Raw genomic sequence first — 27,443 nt, 5'->3', positions numbered from 1 at the left:
AGGAAGTATTACATAAACAACTGTAATTAAGACGACTGACTACAGCTAACTCCCCTAATAAGCCTGATTGTTTTTGAGATGGTAAAAACTAGCCTCTTTTTAGTGAAAGTCAAAGCAAGACAAAAAGCCATCAGCAGTTTTATTTTTATTTTATTGCACAGTAAATTTAGTTCACAATTTGCAAGTACAAACATTTTTTTCAATCATAGATTCAGACAAGAGAAATGTTAATATTGCGGAAGCATCTAAAGGCTTGTCTTGGTTAACCTTGTCTAGAGCACCATTTGACACTCAAACATTGTGTAAGGACTTTAACCATACACAACAATGTTTGTGAACTGTGAACACACATAATTCATATTATAACAAGAGACCCTAAATTCTCCCTGAACACATATGCATAGTAAATGGCAACATTTGTCATCGTGCAACAAGTTTTCAAGTAGTAATCTGAAAAATTTTCCCACAAACAATCAAATAAAATGCATTTGTCACAGTGTTTCCTCAAAATGACCTAATGCTAACGTAGACAGATATGCTGTAAACACAATACGAAGTAAAATCAACCCTTTACAAACTAAGTGAGAATATTAAAGGTACAGTTCAACAAAAAAATGAAAATTCCTTTTTTTATTTATTAACCCTCATGCCATCCCCAATGCATTTGACTTTCTTTCTTCAGATAAACACAATTTTTTGAGTCCACATAATGCAAGTGAATGAGTGCTGCTCGATTGATGCGATCGTGGGGGTAATCTATACAACCCCAGTGGATGAATCAATGTCTTTTGAAGCTAACCGAAAGCTGTGTGTAAGCAAAATACTAATATTTTTAACTTCTTAACATTGCTTTCGGTCTGCAGTGATACAAGTTTACTTGAGAGGGACGTTTTGACAAGATGCAAGCCAAACTTGTGAACGCGCTTAAAACAGTTGGCCAGAAACTAGTTTTTATAGTTAAGATTTAAAATATTAATATTTTTCTTACACATACCTATCGTCTTACTTGAGAAGACATTGATACATCCAATGGGCTCGCATAGATTAATGTCACGATCGTTGTGTGTGGTTTTTCAAGCGTCAACCAAGTGGCACCCATTCACTTGCATTACATCGACTCACAGAGATGGATGATTTATCGAAAAATCTTCATTTTTGTTTATCTGAAGAAAGAAAGTCATATACAATGGGGATGGCATGAGGGTGAGTAAATGATGAGAGAATTTTCATTTTTGGGTGAACTATCCCTTTAAGGCTGACTGGATTGAAACATTGAAACATGGCAATAAATATCCCTTTGAGAAATAAGACACTAATTCCTTTAGATTCAAAGATAATTGCATCACTTTGTACTGTTCCCTGTTCCCGTATGACTGCCCTTTTCCAGTAAGCTCAGAGTTTGCCTCACACCGCTCTCTACTCGCCTGAAGTGCATCTTTTTCCAGAAACTAGGGTGCTGTTTCCGACCCCATTCCAGGTCTTTCAGGAAGACCAGCAGTTGCTCACGTACACGTTCTCTGTCCCAGGAAAGGGAATTTTTTCCAATAACGCTCAGAATGGGATGCCAGTCCTCTGAGATGTTCGAACCCTCCGTTACAGAGGCCAGGACTTTCACCCGCCGGCCCTCCTTCACTCGAGGATCACCATGCACGTACAGCGACTGCTTGCCCACATCGGTAAGATGGTTCAGATACAGGCTGGAAGGAAGTACAAGTATAAAACATCTATTAACATCACAAGCATGGAATCAGGTGGATTTATAAGAGAGATATATATTTAATTAGACTATTTAAAAACAACACAAGTATTTTGCTACTCACTGTACTGTGTGGATGCTGGGATGTTCACGACAAGCATCGACCAGCGTGAGAGCTGCACTGTCTCCAATGTTGTTGTATGCCACATTCAGTTCCTTTAACATGCCATGCTGGCCCAGTCTCTCAGCCAGCATTTGTGCCGATTGGTCCCCGAGGCCTGTGTGCATCAGATGCAGCTGTTGCAGAGACTGGTTACCAGACAGACCTTCCAGTAAATGGCTGATGCCGGTGTCCGACAAGTTGTTGTCACACAACCTGTGATCAGAGCAACACAAAAAGCAAAGGAAACATATTTTTCATATGTATAAACCCACTGATTCTTGAGTACTAGTATGAAACTGAAAAATGCATACATTTTTAGATTAATCTGTTAAACACAGTTATACATTTACATTTGGCTACAACCTCCTCTTTCATTTTCTCACAAATATATACATTTCTGCATGGGTCAATACTGTCAAATATTAAAATAATAAGCCAAATATTTACTATACATATTGCATTCACCTAAATTATTGAATGAAAAATGAGCCAGGACAATAAAACCAGAACTATTAAAAACATTTTATTAGATGAAAAACTAAATGAAAATTAAAAATGTTCTCATGACAACTAACTGAAAAAAAAAAAAAAACCTTAAACTGAAATAAAGATTAAAATAGTAATATTTTAATAAATAATAAGCTAAATAATATTTTTTTTTATAAAAATGTAAAAATCGCATAGCACAATTACTAGGAATTGAACTAAAGTTAAAATGAAAACTGAACATATAAAATTAAAAGCTACCTTAAAATATAATAACTATAATAATATAAATACTAAAAATAAATATATAATACATAACATATATATTTAAAATGATACATATATATTTAAACATATATATTTAAAATGACTCGCAAAAATTGATAATTTAAAAAACAAATTGTTTATCTGAAGAAAGAAAGTCAAATGCATTGGGGATGGCATGAGGGTTAATAAATAAATAAGAGAATTTTCATTTTTTGGTGAACTGTACCTTTAATATTCTCACTTAGTTTGTAAAGGGTTGATTTTACTTCGTATTGTGTTTACAGCATATCTGTCTACGTTAGCATTAGGTCATTTTGAGGAAACACTGTGACAAATGCATTTTATTTGATAGTTTGTGGGAAAATTTATATTTTTAATCTACATGAAGTATTAGATTATGGTCTGACGACAGTGAGTAAACATTTTAAGACGTGTTTTGCCCCATGTCTCAAGAATCAGTGAACAGATAACTAATAAATACATTAAATGAAGTCATTTTTTGTCAGTAAAAATGTCACCTACCCCTCAACTAGGAATATATCACAGTAACAATGTGCTATTTAAAGTAGGCTTACTGTAATGACTTAATAGTACAGTTGGGCTCAAGTAGGAGATCTCGCAGTAGAATGCAGGACTCGGGACCCAGGCTGTTAAACTGGAGACTGTAAACACACAGTGAACAAAAACACACGCGCATGCCATTAGTTTGCCGATTTTCCAGGCAGAAAATCAATAACTAATGAGGTAATTGTGCTTAGGAGCAATTATCACTGACAGCATTCTGCAAGCAAAGCAACTTTAAGGCAACAATTGAATCCATAGTACAAAGTTGCATGTTAAAGTTAACTTTCAACCAATAAGATGCAGCACATTAAAAAAACGTTTTGGTTATTCATAAAACTTGAAGTCAGTGTATTACAGGGCACTTCAGCTAGCTTCTGCAGAGGATCAGATAATTTCAGTCAACTTTTAAAGGGGCCAAATATGATTAAATCTAATTATCAAATTCTAGCACTTTATTGGCCAGTTTAACATGTTGATGAAGATTTTTTTAATGCTTTTGTAATAAGTATTTTATGCTTACCAAGGCTGAATTTATTTGATCAAAAATACAGTAAAAAAGCAGTAATATTGTGAAATATTATTACAATTAAAATTAAATGTTTTCAGTTTTAATATGTTCTAAAATGTAATTTATTCCTGTGATCAAAGCTGAATTTTCAACACCATTACTCCAGTCTTCAGTGTCACATGATTCTTCAGAAATCATTCTAATATATCTGATTGGCTGTTCAAGAAATATTTCTTCTTATCATCAATGCTGAAAACAGTTGTGCTGCTTAATATATTTGTGGAAACTGTGATGCATTATTTTAGGATTCTTTGATCAATAGAAAGTTCAAAAGAATAGCATTTATTTGAAATAGAAATCTAACATTATAAAAATGTCTTTACTGTCACTTTTGATCAAGTTAATGCATCCTTGCTGAATAAAAGTATGAATTACTTTAAAAAACAAAAACATAAATGGCATAACTAACTTTTGAACGATACTGTTTAATAAAAAAATAAAAATAAAAAATAAAAGTATTATGGTTTTGAATGCCCCATACATTCCTTGCTTTCAAAACCAAATCTCTACTGAAAAAAATAGCCTATGCAGGTTTGCTGGTTTTAGCTGTTATCCTAGACTGGTCAGGCTGGTATGTGGCACTTTTCAGCTGGTCATGTTGAGAGAACTAGCTTAAACACACTAGCTTGACCGGACTGGGAGACCACTTTAAACCAGCTAAGACCAAAACCAGCCAAACTTCTTAGGCTGGTTTGTTAGGCTTTGTTTTCAGCAGGAAACATTTGGAAGAAGAACAGACTGCTAGTTGATGAGCCCTGGAGTACACTGACTAATTGAATGTCAACATGTCAATATCAGATTTAGCAATATCTAAATAGGTCAACAAAAAGCTTCTGTTAGATGTCCAGTATGCTTCAAAGGTTTCCACTTTTATGCACAACACTACATGATTCAAGCATGCAGAACACTGACTAGTTTTATAGCATATACGTGCATGTCTCACTTGAGGTTGCTAGTGTGATGGAAGGCTGGCCAGAGCATCTGCATTAACTCTGGAGTGATGTGGCAGGAGGAGAGGTTGAGCTCATCCAGGTGGAATCTCGAGCGTGTGCAGCCCAGAACGGTGCTCAGCACGAAGCACTTGTGTGGCGTCATGCGTACAGTCGACAAGTTGATGGTCTTGATGGACTGTAGGATTTCAGCTGTGAGTCGAGGGTTCTGAAACTCATACAACAGAACCAGAAGGTCCATGAGTTCCTCAGGAGGCTGATTCTTCTTACTCTCCTTGATCAGGTGTTTTCTCAGCGCACGAGTGATCTGAGAAACCGTATGACTCTTGATGTTGCATCCAAGCTGGTCTAACAGCCTCCGGTTTCCGTAGTGAAGAAGTCCACCCATGAAGATAGGGTAAAGTTCAAACGCCCTGGTGTAGGTTTCCTGTTGTGGCTGTGGACCATGTACTCCCAGAAGACTTTGCTCCACCTGGTCCAAGACATCTTCGTTGAAGCTGTCCTCTGAACGAAACATTTCCGCCGCCATTGTGTTCGCAATACGCCCCTTGCCGTGGCTGTTTAATCGCTCGAAGAGTTTTGGGAACAACTTAAGCAAGTTGAAAATGGCGAAGATTCGGAAAGGTATGATTTTGGAGAGGATGCTTAGTAGGCTTGTGATGTCCTCACTGGCTTGTCCCAAAGCCTCTGAAACCTCCCTAGTCAACTTCTCCAGGACGCTTTTGTTCTCGCCAAGAACAACATAAAGAGCAGCTAGATATTCCTGCATGGCAGGAACAGCAAACACATAGCGTCTACCACCAGATTCGGGATTTGCACCATGATCATCATGAGGCACCAGAAAGAAATCAAGCACATCTGTGCGAAACACCGCCAGTTGCTGGAGCTCTTCGTCCGTTTTAGTCTTGCCGCCGACCCACTGCTCCAGTTCTTCATCGGAGAATGTTGTCCGTTTGTTGGTGATGCCATCAAAAGCTAGTTTACCAACAGTACGGACCACATAGAGCATTAAAGAGTTCTGTTGCTCTTGTGAAGAGACGTTGTTGCCATCCAAAGTTATCACTTCTCCTCCGAAGTTCAGCCTCATGAAGCTGGTGTAGGTGCCAGTGAGGGTTCTAACCGGTGCCTTTGTATCAGTAAAATGCAACAAATGAAGAGTGGCGCATGTCAGCCAGCAGTAAGATGGTAAGAAGCAGGCGGTTGCTAACTGACTCTCCCGCTGTAGATTTAGGTAAAGCATCTCTATGAGCATCTCGGCCGCCTTGTCCGGCTTGTCTTCATTCTGTTGCAAGAGCCTACTGGTAAAGTAGGCTCTCTGGCGATCAGGATCATTGAAGCCACAGATCTGTACATAACGTCTGATGTATTTTCTAGGAACGTTGTCCACGGCAGATAGTCTGGTTGTAATCAAAATACTGGCCTGTAAGAAAATCAACATGTTTTAGCAGCTATGAATTACAATAAACATTCATCTAAAGGCATGGAGGTCAATGATAAATAGGATTGCCAACATGTCTTATAAATGTATTCTCCAAATTAATTTAGAAAAACTTGTATATGACTGTCAAGAAAAGTGTAGCTGACACTAAAATGTAAAATATAACCAAGTAAAAAGTATTTATTTTAATATAATAAAGTATGTGTACACATCTTTATCACTATTTTCCATTAAGTTTCATATTTTTCAATGTAAAAAGTCATTATTACAACATAAACACAAATAAATATAACGAATTCATAAATATGAATTAACCTTGCCTTGTCAAAAAACTATAAAAGCATCTGTCCTCTTTATGATAAAACTTCCTCTTGTATGTTTTTTATGTTTGTAGCAGGACCACATGACTTTGATATGCCGGACAAAATGTTTCCAAATATCAATAATTTTAACAAAATAACAAAATGAGCTCACTTGAAAAGATTTTCTTTTCAAGAATTTCATTGTTTTTTCTTCATTATGAGAAACAAAATATCATATATCATATCATATCATATAGCAGGTGTATTAAAGTCACTGTATTTATAAATTGCAGTTTTCATGCATTTGTAAATTGATACACCCAGACAAAAAAAAATTGTGTCGTGTCATTTACCTATGGTAAATTACACCACAAAACCACAACCGATTTAATCTGGAACATGACATGATTTCACATGCCAGGTCACAGAAAAAAAGAGCTGAGCTCTTGCCGTACCTCAGGTAACAGGTACTTCCTAAGTAGATTCACAACAACAGCTCCTGATGGGAGAGCCTCATTGGGATCGCTGCATAACTCTGTGGAGCCGATACGAAAATCCAGCTTCATTTTCTCAATTCCATTGAAGATGAAGAGGACATCCTTAGCCTTTTCATTATCTCCACTAAGATAAGGGGTTTTGCGAAGGTGCATGTATTTCCTGCCTACAAGGTCTCGAAGGGATGTTGGTTTGGACAAATGGGCGAGATCCTCACAGGAGAATGGCAACACAAGTTTGAACTGGGAGAAAATAGATCCAGCACACCAATCCAGCACCAGTTTACGGACGACAGTACTTTTCCCTGTGCCGACAGCCCCATATAGCAAAACATTTAGTCCTCGTGCCTTGTTTACATTATTACTAGCGTCAAAGAGCTGCTCAACTGTGAGAGAGGGACGCGGAGATTCCCTTTCCTTTCCCTTGAAGGGACTAAGGCCTCTATCCTCATCAGGATGACGCTCTAGGATAAGTGGCTCCACATGCATAGTTTCAGGAGAAAAGTAGCCACCGAACTGCCTCTCCTCTTGAGGAAGGTGACTGAACCATAATGCCAACTTCTGTTTGTGGATCTCAATGGGATCTGCAGGTTAATACAAGCATGAAATACATTGCAATATTTTTTTATATGCCATCCAAATGTAAATAATGAATGCATAAACTCACATGTGACAGGCTCATTGGTACAGAAGAACCTGTAGTTGAATCCAGAGATGGAATAGCACATTGATGTTCTCAGTTCTCTCCATGTATTTCTATAAGAGCTTGTTGTCTTGCTGATGAGACAACACACAGACAATATCAAAACATATTCTCTGAAAACACTACACTCTAAAAAAAAAGGCTCGTAATCATAGGGGAACCTTTTTTAGTGCTATATAGCACCAATTTTGGTGCTTCAGTGGTTCTTCAGCGGTTCTTCAGAGGTGCTATATAGCACCTTAGTCAAAGAACCGGTGAAGAACCTCTGAAGAACCGCTGAAGAACCTCTGAAGAACCTCTGAAGAACCGCTGAAGAACCTCTGAAGAACCTCTGAAGAACCGCTGAAGAACCTCTGAAGAACCGGTGAAGAACCTCTGAAGAACCGCTGAAGAACCTCTGAATAACCAAAATTGGTGCTATATAGCACTAAAAAAGGTTCCCCTATGATTACGAGCCAAGAACCATTTTTGGTGCCATATAGAACCTTTTTTAGAGTGTAGACATAGATGCTGCATCAGAAAATGATGGATTAATTTCTCAGCATTATACTTACAATGGGAATGAAAAGTGATGACGTTTTACGCCACCGCAGATGCCATCTGATCGAAGGGCTGAAATGAGCAATTATTATTTCAATTATACAAAACAAAATAAACAAACAAAACACACACACACACATACATACACACATATATATATATATATACTTTTTATATACATACATGTGTGTGTATGTGTGTGAATATATATATATAATTAACGTAATACTAATAAAGCTGTTCAAAAGTTTGGGGTCAATATGATTTTTACATCAATAGAATAGATTTCTATTTCAAGTAGAAACTATTTCAATAAAAACTTTTGAATTGTAATATTTCACAAAAATAATGTATCAAATAAATGCAAAATATTTCTGTTCAAATAAATTGTGTGTGAACTGTGAACACATTTATATATATTTTTAAATAAATAAAATAAAACTCAGATTTGATTAATTTATATATAAAGTATACTTTAAATGTTAAGTTTATCAAACACCTACTTGCTTCAAGAGCCCTGATGTGAAGTTTGCAGCAGACATCTCTTGATAACCCTTGGCATCTCCATCTTAACACTTCCGTTCCCGATGGCCTTCCAATTCGCCACATTTTGAAATAATCCCTAAAGTATTATATGTTTCACCATAGTGATTTAAAAGGTTAAACAGGTCTGAAAATTGTGTAGTACAGGGAAACAAATGCTACAATAAATCAACGAAGTAACATAAGTGTACCTGAGAAAAACAAGCCAACCCTTGTATGGTCACTCCTTTGGCTTTGTGTTTCAGTGACACATGATGCTTACACAGCTACATGATACACATATGTTTTTACCAACACACCCAAAGTGTTAATTTGGGATACTGTCCATTATCTAAAGAAGCTGCATGATGCATCACTAAGAGTGACCAGTGTGACATGTTAATACACAAAAGAAAATGTTTGTCCTCTGACGACTGTGATGATTACTATGACCAAGTTTTTTTTGAAGGTGTGACCCACCACACCTGAACCTCCTAAACCAATACTGGAAACTCATTTTCATTAAGTCATTTACAACATAACAAGAATAATCTGCATCTAATTCATCTAATGACCAGCCTTTTTGACTCCAATATCTAAGATGATATGTAAACCCAGTACTTCTGTTCTAATAAAAATGAACAAAAAAATAAATAATCGTATGTTAATATAACTAAATCTAAATAATTTTACGATATAATTTTAGACAATCTAGAAACCAGCTACCACATTCCCAAACACGGTTGACAACACAGGGCAAACATTTCAGAAAGTTACAGTCCAAAATAACCAAAAATCATATGCTTAATGGTGATATTTAACAATATGGGTTCTTTTAAAGAAATGTGATACCAAGTATTGCATACAATAACATGGTATGGCTGCCTGCATGCCACCGTCTAAAAATAGTACAATCAGGTCAGAACCATAGAATGTAGGTCAGATCATTTTTATGTTTGTTTTAAATATTATTTGACTTGTACTTACTAGCAGTTTCTTATCTTTAAACCATTTGCATATCCAAAATGCACTTTAAAAACATTTCGTACAGGTCAAACAGTTTTGAAAGCATAATAACTGCCGTCTTTGAAATTTCAGCCAATACAACTTTTTTTTTAAGCAATGGCACTTACAATTTTGAACTAAATGTTGTTGCAACCATGTATGAATGAATTAAAATGCCTATTTTTCAATTAAAGAGAATTTAGAGGATTGCTTTTGGTGCTTGAGACTTATTTTGTGTAATTTCGCTTCAAGTTACTTTTCTATATTTAACAACATTAACTTACAATAGTGAAAGACGACTTCCCTTTTTGATCACGTCTTCCCTCAGGGAGAGTGCATGTTTTCTTGCGTGGCTGAACAATAATCAGTTTTTTTGCATCAGTCCAAATTGATTTGCCGAAATCAAAATGCGAACAGTGAAATGGAAAGGGATTTGCTGTTAGCGCGAGCCACTCGCTGTGAACCAGGGGCGGCCAGCCGGCACCGGCATAGGATTCTGCTGGGCCTTAAAGCTTTCGTCGACCGGCTATGTTGTATGTTCGCAAATCAAAAAATGATTTGTCTCAACAATTTACGTGACAAACTGCGTTCTGTATGGCTTTCATACGGAACGCTTCATTGATGCCTTGAATACGGGACAATTCCGTATTATACGGAACGGATGGCAACTCTAAATTCGATGCTACTCAATTCTGAACTTGGTTTCAGACGCGTCTTTATTTCAATAATATAAACCAAACCAGACAATGACATGCTGTATGAGCAATGACTCTACTGCTACCATTAACATTAGAAATCAGAGGTAATGATTACGATGGTTGTAATTAATGCAAGTCTTTACCTAATCTAGAGGCTGGGAACACGGCGAATTCCTCATTGATTGTCCTCGGACTCTGCCAGCGTTCTGACGTTCAGATCAAAGCCGAGGAAAGCGTCCATTCTACGGCAGGATATGATGAGAGCTCTCCGCTGTCATCCTGCTAAGCTGCTTACTAGTCGGTTCATTATTTAGATTTTTTCCCCCTCTCTCTTTCTGTTGTTCCTTTGATGATATTATGAATGTCATAGATAATAATACACTGTGATCCTCTGTATGTGTATGTTGTTCTTGTTAAGCAATACAATTTAAAAAAAATAAACAGCTGCTAGTCAGTTGACTTGTACCGCCCACAAACTTCAACTTTCAACTTTGCTGTTTACAACGTCGCGGCGAAGGTCAAATAAAAGCCACAAAGTAGACCGAGTGAAGGCACATATGCGAGTTAGGATTACAACGCGAAAGCATAGCTTTTTTTTTTTTTTTTTTTAAGTTATATCCTAACAGCAGCTTTAAATCTACAAGACAAGCTTTCTTCGGGGATCTGCTAGTGTTTTCAGTTTGATATATTTGATAAGGTATATCCAGACAGCAAAATCATACATCACTTTGCAATTTTATAGGCCAACCCGACCCATTAATGTTAATTACTTTTGATATTAATAATATTATGCAATGTCATTAGCTGTTTTACTTTGGACAGCCCTGGGGCCTGTACCATGATGGTAGTTTAACAAACTCAGGGTTACAGGATTAGTTTCGAGTTGACAAAACCAAACCAATCTATTCAGGCTTTGTTGGTCCCATGATGCTGATCATCAACTTTCTCTGTCAACTCAGTCTTTGATCCTGAGTTTAGGAGTTTAGCGGTGACATCAGCAGTGAACAGCCAATCACATGCTGTGGATCAGTGAAACTGAGATTCACTTCTCGCGAGAGAAGCAGTGAGATTCACTTCACTCTTCTGCAGAAAATTACATGATTGAAAAATATTAAGAATTTAAACAAATTTACACAGAAGAAAATAGCTGTCGAGGACAACTTTAAGAAAAATCTTATACGTCAATGCAAGTAAAAGTTATGAAGTTAGTTTAGTTGATATATAGAGAGAATTGAACATTTATGCTCACATGTAATTTTTTATAGATTTAGTTTTTGAATTTAAAGCTTATTTGTATGACCTTTATATAGGCTATTTATTTTAATATTAACAAAACGCATATTAATGATTGATTTACTAAAATTATACATGTGTAATTGATTAAGGGTATAATAATTACATAAATTATTTTTAAATAATTCAAAATTATTATTATTATTATAAATAAGCATTGTTAAAAGCCAGAGGCTTAAGTCTTTAATAGCCATTAGCTATGTAGTGACCTTTAATTTGGAGTAGAAAAAGGGGGAGTGACTTTATTGCATCAGATATGTGTCACTTTGCTCACAGCTGATTGGTCCAATTTCAGTTTGAGATCTCTTATCCAGAACATAACCTGCCCTGGAGCAGGTTAGCTGTGGAGCGTAAGTTACTATGGAGATGAACACTGCTAAAAGCCAAACCACTTTAATGGTACCTAAAACCCAGGATTAGCACAAATTAAGCTTAAACATATCTGGCTAGCCAGCTAAACCGGCTTCATGGTATAGGCCCCTGATCACACGAACACACCTGAAATGTTCAGTATCAAGTCCAACAAGTTATATATGTGGAAATAGGAGCTTCTACTGTAAGCTTGTTGTAGATCCAAGGAATTCTGAGTAGTTCAAAACAATTCTTGGAAAGGTTCTTTGATGACATATGAAACAAACAGGTTGTGCATGATATTCCTCAGTTTTAGTTTAGTAAGAGTTAGTCAATGTTCAAAAGATTATTTTCTCTCCAAAATGCACTGTAATTACTGTAAGAGGTAAAATAAATTATTCTAAAATTAAATAATTGATTATTCAATTATTCAATGTCCTCAAATGAACCAGTATGAATTCTACATTCGAGCACAGTGTTTTGCAATTGTGAGTGAGAAATTGCACTTCTGATGGGTCTCAGAATTTTATTTCTAAACATACATTTGGCAGTATGACATGTTAAGCAATACATTGCTGATATACATAGTATGAAAGTTTGTTGACCTAAAAAAATTATAACTTTGTTTTAATACATAATTTGTAGCACCAGGTACATCAAATCTCTAGACGGAAAATACTAAATCAAAAAAGAAAGAAACCTATAATAAAATCTATTATACAGAAAGATTGATACAATGGTTTAATAGAAACACAGGCACTGCGTGAACCTTCACAGTCTTCTGGTTTAAATTAAAACCCTTTTTGGACATGTGCAATGATATGTAAACATCCTCACTTCAGGCTAAATATGTTCATGGTGTGCTTTCTGAAACTAAAAATGCAAAGAAAAACTTCATTCTAATTAGTGTTTGAGTAAAACAGTAACAGTAAGTTCAGTAAATTATCATTTGCATTGCATATTTAAATTTGGTATCACAAGTTGAATTTGGATATAGCAGCCCAAATGACACCAATTTTTTTCAACACCTGGAACTGCATCAGTGTAACACTGAAAAACATGAAATGATTTACTCCAATACATAAAGCCAATTCTGTAGACAATGAAATGTGATTTATTAATCCGAATGAAAAACAAAATCTAGAACACCAAAATGATCAACAAGTAAACCTGAACTTCCTGAGCAGATAATGACACCTTTGGAAATGGTTTATACAGAGTAGCCTGAAAACAGTTCACAGGAGCTGGAGACCATGCAAGGCCAGGACTTGAATATTATCGCTCTGATTTTATTTTGTACCGAAGAACCAAGTAGGTGGCGAGTCGCAGGATGAGGAAGAAAATACCCAGTACGATGAAGTCCATGTAGAGCTTGGCATCTTCTACATCCAACAACTGCAGAACTTCTTCAGGTCTTTGGAACTTGCAAACCCTTCCTGGACATTCAAGTAGACAGAGTGAAGGCACATATGTGAGTTAAGATTACAATGTGAAACCATAGAGCTTTTTTTAAAGTTATATCCAGCAGCTTTAAATCTACAATAGACAAGCTTTCTTCAGGGCTCTGCTTGGGTTTTCAGTTTGATATATTTGATAAGGTATATCCAGACAGCAAAATCATACAGCACTTTGCAATTTTATAGGCCTACCCAACCCATTAATGTTAATTACTTTTGATATTAATAATATTATGCAATGTCATAAGCTGTTTTACTTTAGACAGCCCTGATCACACTAACACACCTGAAACGTTCAGTATCAAGTCCAACAAGTTCTATATGTGGAAATAGGAGCTTCTACTCTAAGCTCTTTGTAGCTCCAAGGAATTCTGAGTAGTTCAAAACAATTCTTAGAAAGGTTCTTTGATGACATATGAAACAAACAGGTTGCGCATGATATTCTTCCATTTTAGTTTAGTCAGAGTAAGTCAATGTTCAAACGTTTTTTTTCTCTCCAAAATGCATAATTACTGTAAAAGGTCAATTAAATTATTTTAAAATTAAATAATTGATTATTCAATTATTCAATGTCCTAAAATGAACCAGTATGAATTCTACATTCGAGCACAGTGTTTTGCAATTGTGAGTGAGAAATTGCACTTCTGATGGGTCTCAGAATTTTATTTCTAAACATACATTTGGCAGTATGACATGTTAAGCAATACATTGCTGATATACATAGTATGAAAGTTTGTTGACCTAAAAAAATTATAACTTTGTTTTAATACATAATTTGTAGCACCAGGTACATCAAATCTCTAGACGGAAAATACTAAATCAAAAAAGAAAGAAACCTATAATAAAATCTATTATACAGAAAGATTGATACAATGGTTTAATAGAAACACAGGCACTGCGTGAACCTTCACAGTCTTCTGGTTTGAATTAAAACCCTTTTTGGACATGTGCAATGATATGTAAACATCCTCACTTCAGGCTAAATATGTTCATGGTGTGCTTTCTGAAACTAAAAATGCAAAGAAAAACTTCATTCTAATTAGTGTTTGAGTAAAACAGTAACAGTAAGTTCAGTAAATTATCATTTGCATTGCATTGGTATCACAAGTTGAATTTGGATATAGCAGCCCAAATGACACCAATTTTTTTCAACACCTGGAACTGCATCAGTGTAACACTGAAAAACATGAAATGATTTACTCCAATACATAAAGCCAATTCTGTAGACAATGAAATGTGATTTATTAATCTGAATGAAAAACAAAATCTAGAACACCAAAATGATCAACAAGTAAACCTGAACTTCCTGAGCAGATAATGACACCTTTGGAAATGGTTTATACAGAGTAGCCTGAAAACAGTTCACAGGAGCTGGAGACCATGCAAGGCCAGGACTTGAATATTATCGCTCTGATTTTATTTTGTACCGAAGAACCAAGTAGGTGGCGAGTCGCAGGATGAGGAAGAAAATGCCCAGTACGATGAAGTCCATGTAGAGCTTGGCATCTTCTACATCCAACAACTGCAGAACTTCTTCAGGTCTTTGGAACTTGCAAACCCTTCCTGGACATTCAAGCTCAGTTCGGTTCATCCCATAAATGGACAAAATCACCCCCTCAAATCCGTACCTATCATAAGCACAATAAGCAAACGTGAAACTGTGATTTTGCACAGTAAAAGCAAACACATTACTATTACAGCTATTTAAGATTTAAATAGCATAGCATACCGGACATAGGACACATAAGAACTCCATTGTAAGTATTCTGGAATGGTGTCAAAGTTCACAAAGAAGCCTGAGAAGAGTAGGACTGGAATGGCTGTAACTGGACCAACAAAAGTGGCCACCTGTGAAGAAAATGCACAATATGCATTTAAAAAAAAAAAAAGATATGCCAAGACAAGCTGAAAAGTTACCATAACCGAAAGCAGGCCTCCAGACTGAACAAATGACTAGCTATAACCGCATCAATGATTATAATGGGCTCTACCGGTTTTTGTCGCATTGCATCGCACCGCTTGCGTCTGGTGTAGCCACATTGTTAGAGTCAATTCAAACGAGGCAAACAAATGACCAATAATATTTTTTGTGAAATAAGAAAAAGGTTTTAGCATATATTACTGATATGCATTATTATGTCAGTAACTAAACAGTTGATGGGCCCCATTGACTTCCATAGTATTTTTTGGGGGGATCTCAATGGGGCCCATCAACTGTTTGGTTACCCATTCTTCAAAATATCTTCTTTTGTGTTCAACAGAAACTCATACAGGTTTGGAACAACTTGAGGGTGAGTAAATTATGACAGAATTTTCATTTTTGGGTGAACTATACCTTTAATTACAAGATGTTCTCACATGAACAAAAAGTCGGTAAAAAGACTATAATGTAAGTAAAGGTTCCCGGTTCATTTCAAACGCACCAAAAAATGCCTAATTCAGTGAGGGAGTCAGCTAAAAACATGGTAACAGCTCCAAATGTTCGAACCGCTAGTTGACGTAGGATTTCAAGGCTATTGTTCGCTTTTTTTATAGTGAGTGCTTAGTGTATATAGTGGGGCAAAAAAAGTTTTAGTCAGCCACCAATTGTGCAAGTTCTCCCCCTTAAAAAGATGAGAGAGGCCAGTAATTTTCATCATAGGTACTAGGGATGCAACAATACAGTTAGTCCACGGTTCAATACATACCTCGGTTTTTACCCACGGTTTTCGGTTCGGTTCTGATGGCTTGTCACATTTTCACATTATCACATTCATATTCTATTCTTATGTGACAGGAACCGCAAGAGGTTAAAGAGAAAAAAGACAATTTTTTTATTGCAATACTCTTTCTTTATTTTACTTAAAAGAATTGAAAAACCTTACTTATACTTAAAACTTTACTTAACTTAAAAAACCCTTGTACACATTCCTAGTGTATTGGATAATAATATAAAATAAATATATATAAAGATTTACACTGGCAGCTCAGAGCTGTACAGCAGCATTTAAGTATGAAATTGAATGAATAAATGTAAAAATAAAACACTACATAGACTTCACTATAAAATATACATTGATTCTTAGCTACTATATTAGTTTTTCTGTCAAGAGCATTGAGTGATTTTCTCTGTCTTTTGTTGTTGTATTAACATTAAAGGAATATTTCACTCAAAACTGAAAATTATGTCCTCGAGAAATGAATACAGGTTTGAAACAATATTAGAGTGAGTAAATAATGACATAATTTTATAGGTGAACTGTCCCTTTAAGGACCGCGTGTTCACTGGCTGCGCTGCTGTCAATTTAAGACCTCTACACATCTAATATACAGACACGATTGCGATTTTACTTTCACTTTAGACATAACCGACAGTGTTTATGTTAACCTTGTGTGTATTTGACAGTATTAACGCAGCAAGACTACTAAGTCCAGTAATCACGTGTATGACAGGCTTTTAGTGCGCGCGCTCTGAAAAGCGCATGTTAAAACCGTGCACGCGAATGAAACCGGCAAGCCGAGCAAGGCTTTAAAACGCATGCAAATAATGAACTTTCGTGATTGTGAATAACTAAAGTGTTCCGTGAGTATAACTCTACCACTAACGTGTGATGTGAATGTATGTCGCGTTGTTCAGTATTGGGATGGAGGCAAATTATAGAATTTGTAGAAAAATAATTAATTAAATGCGAAACCGAAAAAACCGCAATTCACAAGTGCGTATTGAACCGTGAATGCCGTACCGAACGGTTCAATATTATATTGAGAATTGTGGCATCCCTAATAGGTACACTTCTTCAACTATGAGAGACAGAATGAGAAAAATCACATTGTCTGATTTTTAAAGAATTTATTTGCAAATTATGGTGGAAAATAAGTATTTGGTCACCTACAAAAAAGCATGATATCTGGCTCTCACAGACCTGTAACTTCTTCTTTAAGCGGCTCGTCTGTCCTCCACTCATTACCTGTATTAATGGCACCTGTTTGAACTTGTTATCAGTATAAAAGACACATGTCCACAACCTTAAACAGTCAGACTCCAAACTCCACTATGGCCAAGACAAAAGAGCTGTCAAAGAACACCAGAAACAAAACTGTAGACCTGCACAAGGCTGGGAAGACTGAATCTGCAATAGATAAGCAGCTTGGTGTGAATAAATCAACTGTGGGAGCAATTATTAGAAAATAGAAGACATACAAGACCACTGATAATCTCCCTCGATCTGGGGCTCCACGCAAGATCTCACCCCGTGGGGTCAAAATGATAACAATAACGGTGAGCAAAAATCCCAGAACAACACAGGGGGACCTAGTGAATGACCTTCAGAGAGCTGGGACCAAAAGTAACAAAGGCTACCATGAGTAACACACTACGCCGCCAGGGACTCAAATCCTGCAGTGCCAGACGTGTCCCCCTGCTTGAGCCAGTACATATCTGAAGTTTGCTAGAGAGCATTTGGATGATCCTGAAGAGGATTGGGAGAATGTCATATGGTCAGATGAAACCAAAATATAACTTTTTGGTAAAAACTCAACTTGTCGTGTTGGGAGGAGAAAGAATGCTGAGTTGCATCCAAAGAACACCATACCTACTGTGAAGCATGGGGGTGGAAACATCATGCTTTGGGGCTGTTTTTCTGATCCGTGACAGACTGATCCGTGTAAAGGAAAGAATGAATGGGGCCATGTATCGTGATATTTTTGAGTAAAATCCTACTTCCATCAGCAAGGGCATTGAAGATTAAATGTGGCTGGGTCTTTCAGCATGACAATGATCCCAAACACACCGCCCAGGCAACGAAGGAGTGGCTTCGTAAGAAGCATTTCAAGGTCCTGGAGTGGCCTAGCCAGTCTCCAGATCTCAACCCCATAGAAAATCTTTGGAGGGAGTTGAAAATCTGTGTTGCCCAGCGACAGCCCCAAAACATCACTACTTTAGAGGAGATCTGCATGGAGGAATGGGCCAAACTACCAGCAACAGTGTGTACAAACCTTGTGGAGACTTACAGAAAACGTTTGACCTCTGTCATTGCCAACAAAGGGTATATAACAAAGTATTGACTTTTGTACTTTTGTTATTGACCAAATACTTATTTTCTACCATAATTTGCAAATAAATTCTTTAAAAATCAGACAATGTGCTTTTCTGGATTTGTTTTCTCATTCTGTCTCTCATAGTTGAAGTGAAAATTACAGTCCTCTCTCTTCTTTTTAAGTGGGAGAACTTGCACAGTTGGTGGCTGACTAAAAACTTTTTTGCCCCACAGTATATACAGCCAGATCTGCAAATTATACTTCATTTGATAGTGCATGCGAACACACACTGTCATCACATGCGCACCAAAAAAGTTTAATCTTTGTCCAGTATCTCCGCTATTTTTCTCCAGAAGTTATGACCAATGAAAATGTAAACTAGAGTTGCAGGCATCTCTTAAACTTTTTTTCTCTTAATATGGAAGCAAAGTTTTCACTGCTGTCCTGACTTGATGTACTGTCATAAATGTTTTTGTTGCAGTCTGTAGCCCTGAGAAGAAAAAACATTTAGCTAACAGAGATAGTAGCTGCAACATGTACCTGAAGGGATGTGGAGGCAGCACCGACCAGAAGCCCAAGAGACTGGGCTACTAAAGCTGTACAGATTGACAAAGCCAAAAACAACAAGTAGCGGCTTGCCTCTGGAGGCTGTTCAGTCATCCAGTACACAATACTGCAGTACATGATGGGACAAAGGACCTGAGAAAGAGTGGACAAACCCATGATAATATCAAATGCTGGTGTTATAAGGGTCCATGATTCCTTTGTCTTAGTTCCATTATATTAAACTTTCAACATTGTCCAAATATGCTCAGCTTATATCAGGCATAAAATGGAGTCAGTAAGGCTTAGGCAGGCAGGCACCCACCTGGAATGGAATGTCAGCCATTGTCTTAGCCAGATAGTAAGCCTTCAGGCTGTACCAGTAGTTTAGATGTTCTCTCAGAAACACAGCCATTTCTAGGGGAACTGAAAGTAGCACAGAGAATCTCTCAGATCAAAACCGCTTTCACTTCCCCTGCTGAATGTAGGACATGCTTTTAGACCCAAACTTGTGTTGATAGTGAAACTGTCTGCTACGTTCTTGCATTTCGCTTTACTAACTTACAGGTAAGAACTGTAGGCATCAGCGCTCCAAACATGAGAAAGAGCATTGAGAAGAAGAGGAAACCGGTGTTGTTGAAGACTTTGCTGGCATCATTGCCAATATTGAGGTACAGCAGGCCTATCAACACTCCAATCGAGATGTGTGACATCAGCCGCAGATGTGTCAAAACCTAGAACAGAAACCAAGCGCCATTATTAAACAATTGTGCAAAAGTAACAAATTACAAGACTGAGTTAAGGGTCTTTTTTTATTCCAAGGACCCCCAAATATAATGATCCCTTTCATAAAATATAAAGTTGCTATATATTTCCGTGTATTAAACCCTTCCAACAATGAAGACACCATGTGTCAAAATTTTATTATACAATCAGTGTTGGTATCTTGGACACAAAACATGAACATACCAGATATTAACTAAATGAAACAACATTGTACCTGGTCTCTGCATATTGTAATTAATGTTCTTTTAAAGAGAATACAGAACTGAGTCAGAGAGCTTGTCGCAAAAGTATGGCTCTCAATGTGTCCTGAATCCTGTAAAACAAGTGTAGGAAACCTTAAGAAGACAGTTACACCATCAAACACATTCAGTATGTTTTTATTTGAAAGAGGCTTTTGAACAGAGTGGATCAGTTTGTCTAGCATGCATCCTGACCACAATTAAGCATGACAGATGCTATCCACCAGCAGAAATGAAAACTTATGAAACTAGTTGCATCACTCACTTTGACACATTTTGCAGTGCATGGGGTTACGGTGGTTTTGTCAATAGAGTTGCACTTTTCCTCCAAAGCACACATGCCACCCTGAACAGCCTCAAACAACACTGGGTTCAAGTCGCCATACTCTCCTGATGCTACCTCTATGACTAAACACAAAACAGAGAAGAATATATATATATCACTCATATAGATAATATATATATAAATGTAATAATATATACACAAACACTTATATTATGTAAACGCAAACGTTTATGTTAGTCGTGATTATTGGATTTGAAAGCACTATATCATATTCTTCAGAATTCTTTGATGAATAGAAAGTTCTAAGAAACAGAATTTATTTGAAATAAATATTTTGAAATTATAAGTCTTTCATGTCACTTTTAACCGATTAAATGCATCCTTGCTGAATATATATCCACACACATATATGTTTATATCTGTGTACATGTGAGTATGTAAGTATGAGTATTTATTGAATAAATGGTTATCTCACTGAAATCTGCAGGATTGTGGTATGTTGGACAGTGAAGACCCAGTCCTCTCAAATAAGGGACGAGGTATGGGACACTTCCCTTATATATGCACTGGCCTTGGCTTAAAATATACAGCTGTGAAAGAGACACAGAGGAAATCAAATGATGACTGAAGTGACCTGAAGACGTTTCAGATTCTAAAAAAGATTTGCATATGCCTTTGTACCTTATCAAACATCTCAAATAGTTTGGCACTGGGCTGATGAATAGTGCAAATGATGGTTCGTCCTCCTTGTGCAAGAGACTTCATCAAAGACACTACCTGGAAACAGGATGCACTATCCAAACCACTGCAATCAAAAAGCAACATTTATGTTGGTATGGTTATATATAAAAATCGCCACAAGCATATAAATAATGCTGTTTTATTTGTGTGAGATGATAACATCATTACCTGGTGGGCTCATCAAAGAACATGACTGGCGGGTTGTTTACTAGCTCAAGGGCAATAGCTAACCTCTTACACTGGCCCCCAGAGAGAGAGACAGTGCGAGTGTGGACACACTCATGTAATCCCAGGGCTGTCAGAATTTCTTTTATCTACATGATAACATAAACACACAGAAAGTAGGTGACATTTCAGAGAGAAGCATATTGGGGCAAGTCTGCATGAGGTGATGAGTTTTACCTACCAGCTCTTTTTTCACCTCTGTGTTTTCATTAAGCTTTAGGTTGGCTGAAACCTTAAAAAGAATGGAGAAATCATTCAGTTGAGTTCAGTCATGCATTTCCTTTTAGAAACTACTTTTTTTTCTGTACATGAAAAGCATTCTAAAGTTATTACATTTCACTCTAAAAAAAAAAAGGTTCTATATGGCACCAAACATGGTTCTTGGCTCGTAATCATATAGGGGAACCTTTTTAAGTGCTATATAGTACCAATTTTGGTGCTTCAGTGTTTCTTCAGCAGAACTAAGGTGCTATATAGCAACGCTACCATATACAGAACATGTTAAGATATGGTGCTATATAGCACCAAAAGTGGTTCCTCTATGATTACGACGAAGAACCATTTTTGGTGCCATATAGAACCTTTTTTTAGAGTGTATGAGCATTAACATCAAACCAGCACTAGGGGGCATCCTTTACCACATCATTCTCCCTGCAGACTCACCAGCATTGCTTCTTGAACGGTCAAGTGGGGCAGCAATTTGTCCTCCTGCATAATGTAACAGGACATTTTACGAAAGGTTCGGAGGTCTCGGAGCTTTCCATTTACCAGGATCTGTCCAGTCATCCCTGTTTCTCTTTAACGCACAAGACAAACAGCAATGGGTGTGTATGCTTTCAAGATTGAATGTATATATATATATATTTTAATTTAATGAATGTATTTAAGTATTTTTTTAATTCATAATAAAGTTTACTTGTGAAATTCAATCAATTAGAACGAAAAGTACAGCATGCTTTCTCGCTATTTTATTATTATGCTTTCCACATAATTTTTGCATTCAATGTCCCCTTACCTGTACCCTGCCAGGATGTTCATCAAGGTAGACTTTCCAGCCCCTGAGGGGCCCATAATGCCAATGAGTTCCCGACTGCAGAACTTGCCCGATAGACACTTGAGCAAGGCCTTATATCCTGCAGGGGGGAAAATATATATGATTGGCATCATACGGTTGGTTCTCCTTTGGAACAAGTGGTCCACTTGCAGTTAATCCCTTCAAATAAGAAGTATGGTTTAATCCATGAACCTCATGACTGTACTACATATTTTCTCCAAAGCTAAGAAATGTGAGAAAGTGGGTGATGAAGGTGATGAGATAAGACTCAAAAAGTCTCAGTGGCTAATTAAACCACTCTGGACAAATCTGCTCATTGACCTTTCTATGAGTCCACCAAGATGGCTTCCACCCACCCACCACATTTTGAGAAGTCACTAATATAGAAACATCTAAAGAGAGAGAGAGAGAGAGAGAGAGAGAGAGAGAGAGAGAGAGAGAGAGAGAGAGAGAGAGAGAGAGAGAGAGAGAGAGAGAGAGAGAGAGATAAACACTCCCAGGATTGTCAAAGCCAGACTTGCTGTATTTCAAAGCAAGGCACCCTAATTAGCAGCCTATTATTAGCCCAAAAGCTCTGTTCTCACAGTCGAATCAAGGAAAGCCTTCTTTCTTACCCTTTGACTTTATTCCCATACATGTCTGTTTACTGAATGTTTAGAAGTCGTTTGATGGCTGCCATATTATCATCATTGGTGGAGCTCTTGCTTTAGGCCACAATGGAAGCATTGAGAGTGCAAATTACATTTAACACTCACCCTAACCCTCACATATATCACCTTTCCAAATACATTTAATTCTGTATTATTATTTTTTTATCATAGTGCAGACATATTATGAATGCTACATTCAGCATGCATAAGAACATTCATGAGAATTACCAAGCAACAAGCATTAGGATATCATAAGCCAATTCCAAATTGAAAATTCTAGGTACGTCCCAATTCGCATACTTATGCACTATTCTATAACGTATAACGCAAAGTATGAATAGTGTAAGTAGTGTGTTCTCACGAAAAATTCCATACAGAAAAAGTGCACTTTAAATACCCAAATGATGCACTAAATTAACGGTAAAAACAAAGTGTGGAATGTTGGACACTTCATGCACTCAACTGTCGCAGCTTTAATTATGTAGTGGAGGGGGAGGCACTAGATTCCGGATTTTAAATAACAAAATAACCATGTAAAGTTCATACACTACACGGTTGAGTACATAGTGCATAAGTACATAGTGCTTAAGTGCATAGTGTATAGTGCATCATTTGGGACACAACTTGTGTTCTCCCTAGTGATGTCAGATGTGATCTCATCTAATTTAAACTACTTGTGGTGATGGGTGTCAGTGACACTGCAAAAATAAAAGCCTTGCATTTTTTGAAGGCTGCAAAATAGTAGCATCTTCCACACTGGGATCTTTTCACCAATAAATCATGAGATCAAAGAACTCCTATCTTTGAGCCAGACTAGACAGTGCATGAGTCATCTTCATCTGATAAAAAAACAGAAGTGATCAGAATAAGATACCAGCATTCATGAAGTTACATGCAAATCAAACAATCTAAATATCGGTTCTAATGTGATTTTAATCTCCTTTGTATGCTAAGCTGGTAAATTACAATTACTTACCATATCCGCTTTGTAAATGAGCAAAAGCTGCTACTATAAGAATGCAAATAGCCAAGACCTGAATGTTTTCATTTCTGATTTAACTTGCACAAACAAGATATAGCCTACATAGTATATTATTGCACATAGTATTGTCTTTAAAGGAACACTCCCCTATTTTTGAAAATAGGCTCATTTTCCAACCACCCTAGAGTTAAACAGTTGAGTTTTACAATTTTCGAATCCATTCAGCCGATCTCCGGGTCTGGCGGTAGCACTTTTAGCATAGCTTAGCATAGATAATTGAATCTGATTAGACCGTTAGCATCTCGCTCAAAAATGACCAAAGAGTTTAGATATTTTTCCTATTTAAAACTTGACTCTTTTGTAGTTACATCGTGTACTAAGACCGAAGGAAAATGAAAAGTTGCGATTTTCTAGACCGATATGGCTAGGAACTATACTCTCATTCCTGCGTAATAATCAAGGAACTTTACTGCCGTACCATGGGTGCAGCGGCGCAATGATATTACGCAGGGCCTGAAAATAGTCCCCAGCACCAGATCCGGAGATCGGCTGAATGGATTCGAAAAAGTTAAAACTCAACTGTTTAACTCTAGGGGAGTTGGAAAATAAGCATATTTTCAAAAAATAGTGGAGTGTTCCTTTAAGGCTTCATTTTTGTAAAGATTGGATTTCTTTTGTGCACAATTATTCAGAGACAAGTGTTGGGGGTAACACATTACACAATATAATCAGATACATTTTTCAATAACTAGTAAAGTAATGCATTACTTTTAAATGTACAATACTTTTTCAAATAAGTAACGCAAGTTACTTTGCTTCCCCATTTATTGACTTACACGTCTCCTGTCCACATGAATGGAGTAAGGTGAAGCGTTGTGTGTGCTGTGTAAACATGATGGTTATAGTAGTTCTAGACTAAATGTGAGCATGCATTTCCTCATCTCACTTGCAAAAAACAGATTCAGTGTATTCCTCAAAATGAATAACCTTGAAATGCAAACTCAAAAAATTACACAAACCTACAATAATTAAATACGTCAAATAATACAAATATACTTTATGTATTTAATCTCACTTTATTAAGCAAAGTCGTTGTTGCTGACCTTCGATGATCAAACTCAACCATACTAATAAGGAAAAATGACTTTACATAAACAGCACATTTGTGTTTCATTGTTTTGTTTTTATTGCTGAAGTAAGAGTGTTAAACTTTCTTTTCCTGCATCCTATTCTGCAATCCAGGTTGCTTTGAGCTGCACCCTCTACTGTACAGACGTGAACTTGCATTTTCTTTATATGGTTATATTAAGTAAATTGTGTATGCGCTCCTGACCTTGTTTCTTCCACCATGGTCCTTCTCTGATGGTGTAGGAGAGGTCACTGAACTCCAGGTCCACAGTAGTGCGTTTGGGCAGGTGAGAGAAGCGCTGCGCCTCGGTGATATGGTTCTCCACCTTCTTTAGATGTGTTAGCAATGGAGCTTCCTGGGGCTGTGTTCCCCCATTACAGAGGCTGTCCTCCATAGAAATACTAACTGTCCCAGGATCAGACGTCTTCTCTGCCATTCCAAAGGTCTAAAAGGGAGCAAAAAATGCTTTAGTTCTGTGACTATGTCTTAACAAAACTATGGTCACATTATTGAATTTCATTTCACCGTGACTTCTAGTCAACAAAGTCATCATACAGTACATAACCATGCATTCAAAATGATAAATCTCTAAGGGGAGCATCGTACTATACTTTCCCCATGGAACGCAAACCTTTTTACACTCTCTGCTCATTTAGGAGAGGCCCCTACTCTGTCAAATTGATCTGGTTTAGAATTTGGAGCTCTTGTAAAAGGCTGGGATTTGGTTTCCTCCAAGAGACCGCATTGTGCTGACACACTGAATTGACCAGCTAGATGTAAGTCCCTGGAGTGTCGAGCCAAAAGGAAGAGCGAAATTAGAGAATGTGAATAGTCAGGTCAGAGACAGACATCATTAGCTCAGTCCCACAGAGAACACTAGGTAGGAGGGGATCATTTGAGCGTTCACATGAGACTTAGTAGATTGTGCCGTGCGGAGACAGCCTGTACAATGGAAATCTTGTTGGAATGTATTGTATCCAGTGAAACTGGATTTTTTTTTTCAAAATTGAAAAAAGCGGTCTCTTCAAATACTAACGTACAAACTGTAAAATAAAAAGGGATATTTTAAAAAGGAACATGAAAAGTACAATCTTTCTTTTTTATAGTATCTGAGCAAGAAAACAGCATTGTATTAATATGTTCCTGCCCTTTCAAGAGTAATAAGATTGTTTTATTGGACACAAAAAAATTTAAAGTTTAACAGGCCAACACAGAGAGTTGAGAGATTTGGCTTTGTGGTCTTTATGCTGTGTATGGCTACACTAATTAGTAGTTTTATCTCTGTTAATACCATGAATATATATATATATATATATATATATATATATATATATATATATATATATATATATATATATATATATATATATATATATATATATATATATATATATATATATATATATATATATATATATATATATATATATATATATATATATATATATGTTGCTTTATTACTTTTATTAAATAATAATTAATTAATAAATTAAAAAATATATATCACAGCTTATTATAGTTACGATTAAAATATAATGTGATAAAAAATGTCGTAAATAACATTTTATTATGATAAAATACATTTTTAATCAGAAGATGGTCTGATGATAAAACAAATATTGTTAAGTTAAGTTCCTGCTGAGAATGAACTGCATTGACTGGTAACAAACCAAATGTTTAAAATTTAGGGGGGAAAATCACTTACCTAAGCTCACACTTGAGAGGAAATATATTCGTTTAAGTGTTGAAATGCACGTCACCTTTTTCTTTACAATAAGTATCTACCAAAAATAATTCCTGCCACTGGTAATCCCGTACAGAACTGAATGAAAAATCGAGTCCTGAGGGAGTTTCGTGGTGAGGTGTGAGTGTGACGCAAAACATGAGATGGATGAAAGAGCCGCAGAGAGAGGCTGCTCACTGCAGAGCCATGGGTGGAGTGTGAAGTCCAGCCCCCCCTCTCTAGATGAAATTTGGGCGTAATGGGTGGAGCTAGAAGGTCCAACCACGCCCTAACCCTACCCACAACTCTATCCCTCCACCTATTAGATCAACAGAGGTGGAGCTGTACAAAGCCAAGCTCAACCCATGACATCCAGCGAGGGGGGAGCTGGACGTAATTTGGCTCTGCAGTGAGCAGCACTTGCCTTGGCTTATGTTCAATGATGCTCCAAACCAGACCTGGAAAGACCACTCTCCATGGAAACCGACCAAATTTACATAAATAAATTGTGTTTATTTATTTATTTGTTTATTTAGAATAGTTTAAGATTTCTTATTTATTTTACATTTTTA

At 36.8% G+C, this 27,443-nt stretch overlaps 2 protein-coding genes across 4 annotated transcripts; both read right to left on the bottom strand.

The window, feature by feature from the left end:
- Nucleotides 1–147: 147 nt before the first annotated feature.
- On the bottom strand, nucleotides 148–10,876 carry nlrx1 (NLR family member X1). 3 transcript variants are annotated; one of them, XM_079823933.1, is made up of 9 exons: nucleotides 10,540–10,876; nucleotides 8,675–8,793; nucleotides 8,186–8,243; nucleotides 7,596–7,705; nucleotides 6,890–7,512; nucleotides 4,688–6,114; nucleotides 3,188–3,274; nucleotides 1,821–2,072; nucleotides 148–1,697 (listed from the first exon to the last, which is right to left on the bottom strand). In XM_079823933.1, the coding sequence occupies exons 2-9, from the start codon at nucleotides 8,778–8,780 to the stop codon at nucleotides 1,343–1,345; spliced, it is 3,018 nt and encodes a 1,005-aa protein (XP_079680059.1). In that variant the 5' UTR covers nucleotides 8,781–8,793; nucleotides 10,540–10,876; the 3' UTR covers nucleotides 148–1,342. The 3 variants fall into 3 exon arrangements, with proteins under 3 accessions (XP_079680059.1, XP_079680061.1, XP_079680060.1); XM_079823935.1 differs by lacking the exon at nucleotides 3,188–3,274 and having other exon boundaries at nucleotides 10,540–10,670; XM_079823934.1 differs by lacking the exon at nucleotides 10,540–10,876 and having other exon boundaries at nucleotides 8,675–8,930.
- A 3,270-nt stretch (nucleotides 10,877–14,146) lies between these two features.
- Nucleotides 14,147–26,976, bottom strand: abcg4b (ATP-binding cassette, sub-family G (WHITE), member 4b). The gene is made up of 15 exons (XM_079823936.1): nucleotides 26,854–26,976; nucleotides 25,353–25,593; nucleotides 22,349–22,466; nucleotides 21,997–22,129; nucleotides 21,515–21,565; nucleotides 21,277–21,422; nucleotides 21,049–21,172; nucleotides 20,843–20,957; nucleotides 20,347–20,489; nucleotides 20,057–20,155; nucleotides 19,622–19,790; nucleotides 19,382–19,482; nucleotides 19,054–19,212; nucleotides 15,227–15,345; nucleotides 14,147–15,125 (listed from the first exon to the last, which is right to left on the bottom strand). The coding sequence occupies exons 2-15, from the start codon at nucleotides 25,582–25,584 to the stop codon at nucleotides 14,900–14,902; spliced, it is 1,935 nt and encodes a 644-aa protein (XP_079680062.1). The 5' UTR covers nucleotides 25,585–25,593; nucleotides 26,854–26,976; the 3' UTR covers nucleotides 14,147–14,899.
- Between the last annotated feature and the right edge of the window lie 467 nt (nucleotides 26,977–27,443).

The sequence above is a fragment of the Gobio gobio genome (assembly GCF_949357685.1).
Source record: "Gobio gobio genome assembly, chromosome: 8".
NCBI classification, from domain to species: Eukaryota; Metazoa; Chordata; class Actinopteri; order Cypriniformes; family Gobionidae; genus Gobio; species Gobio gobio.
The sequence above is the reverse complement of the archived record's forward strand: the minus strand, read 5'-3'. Positions and strand labels throughout refer to the sequence as shown.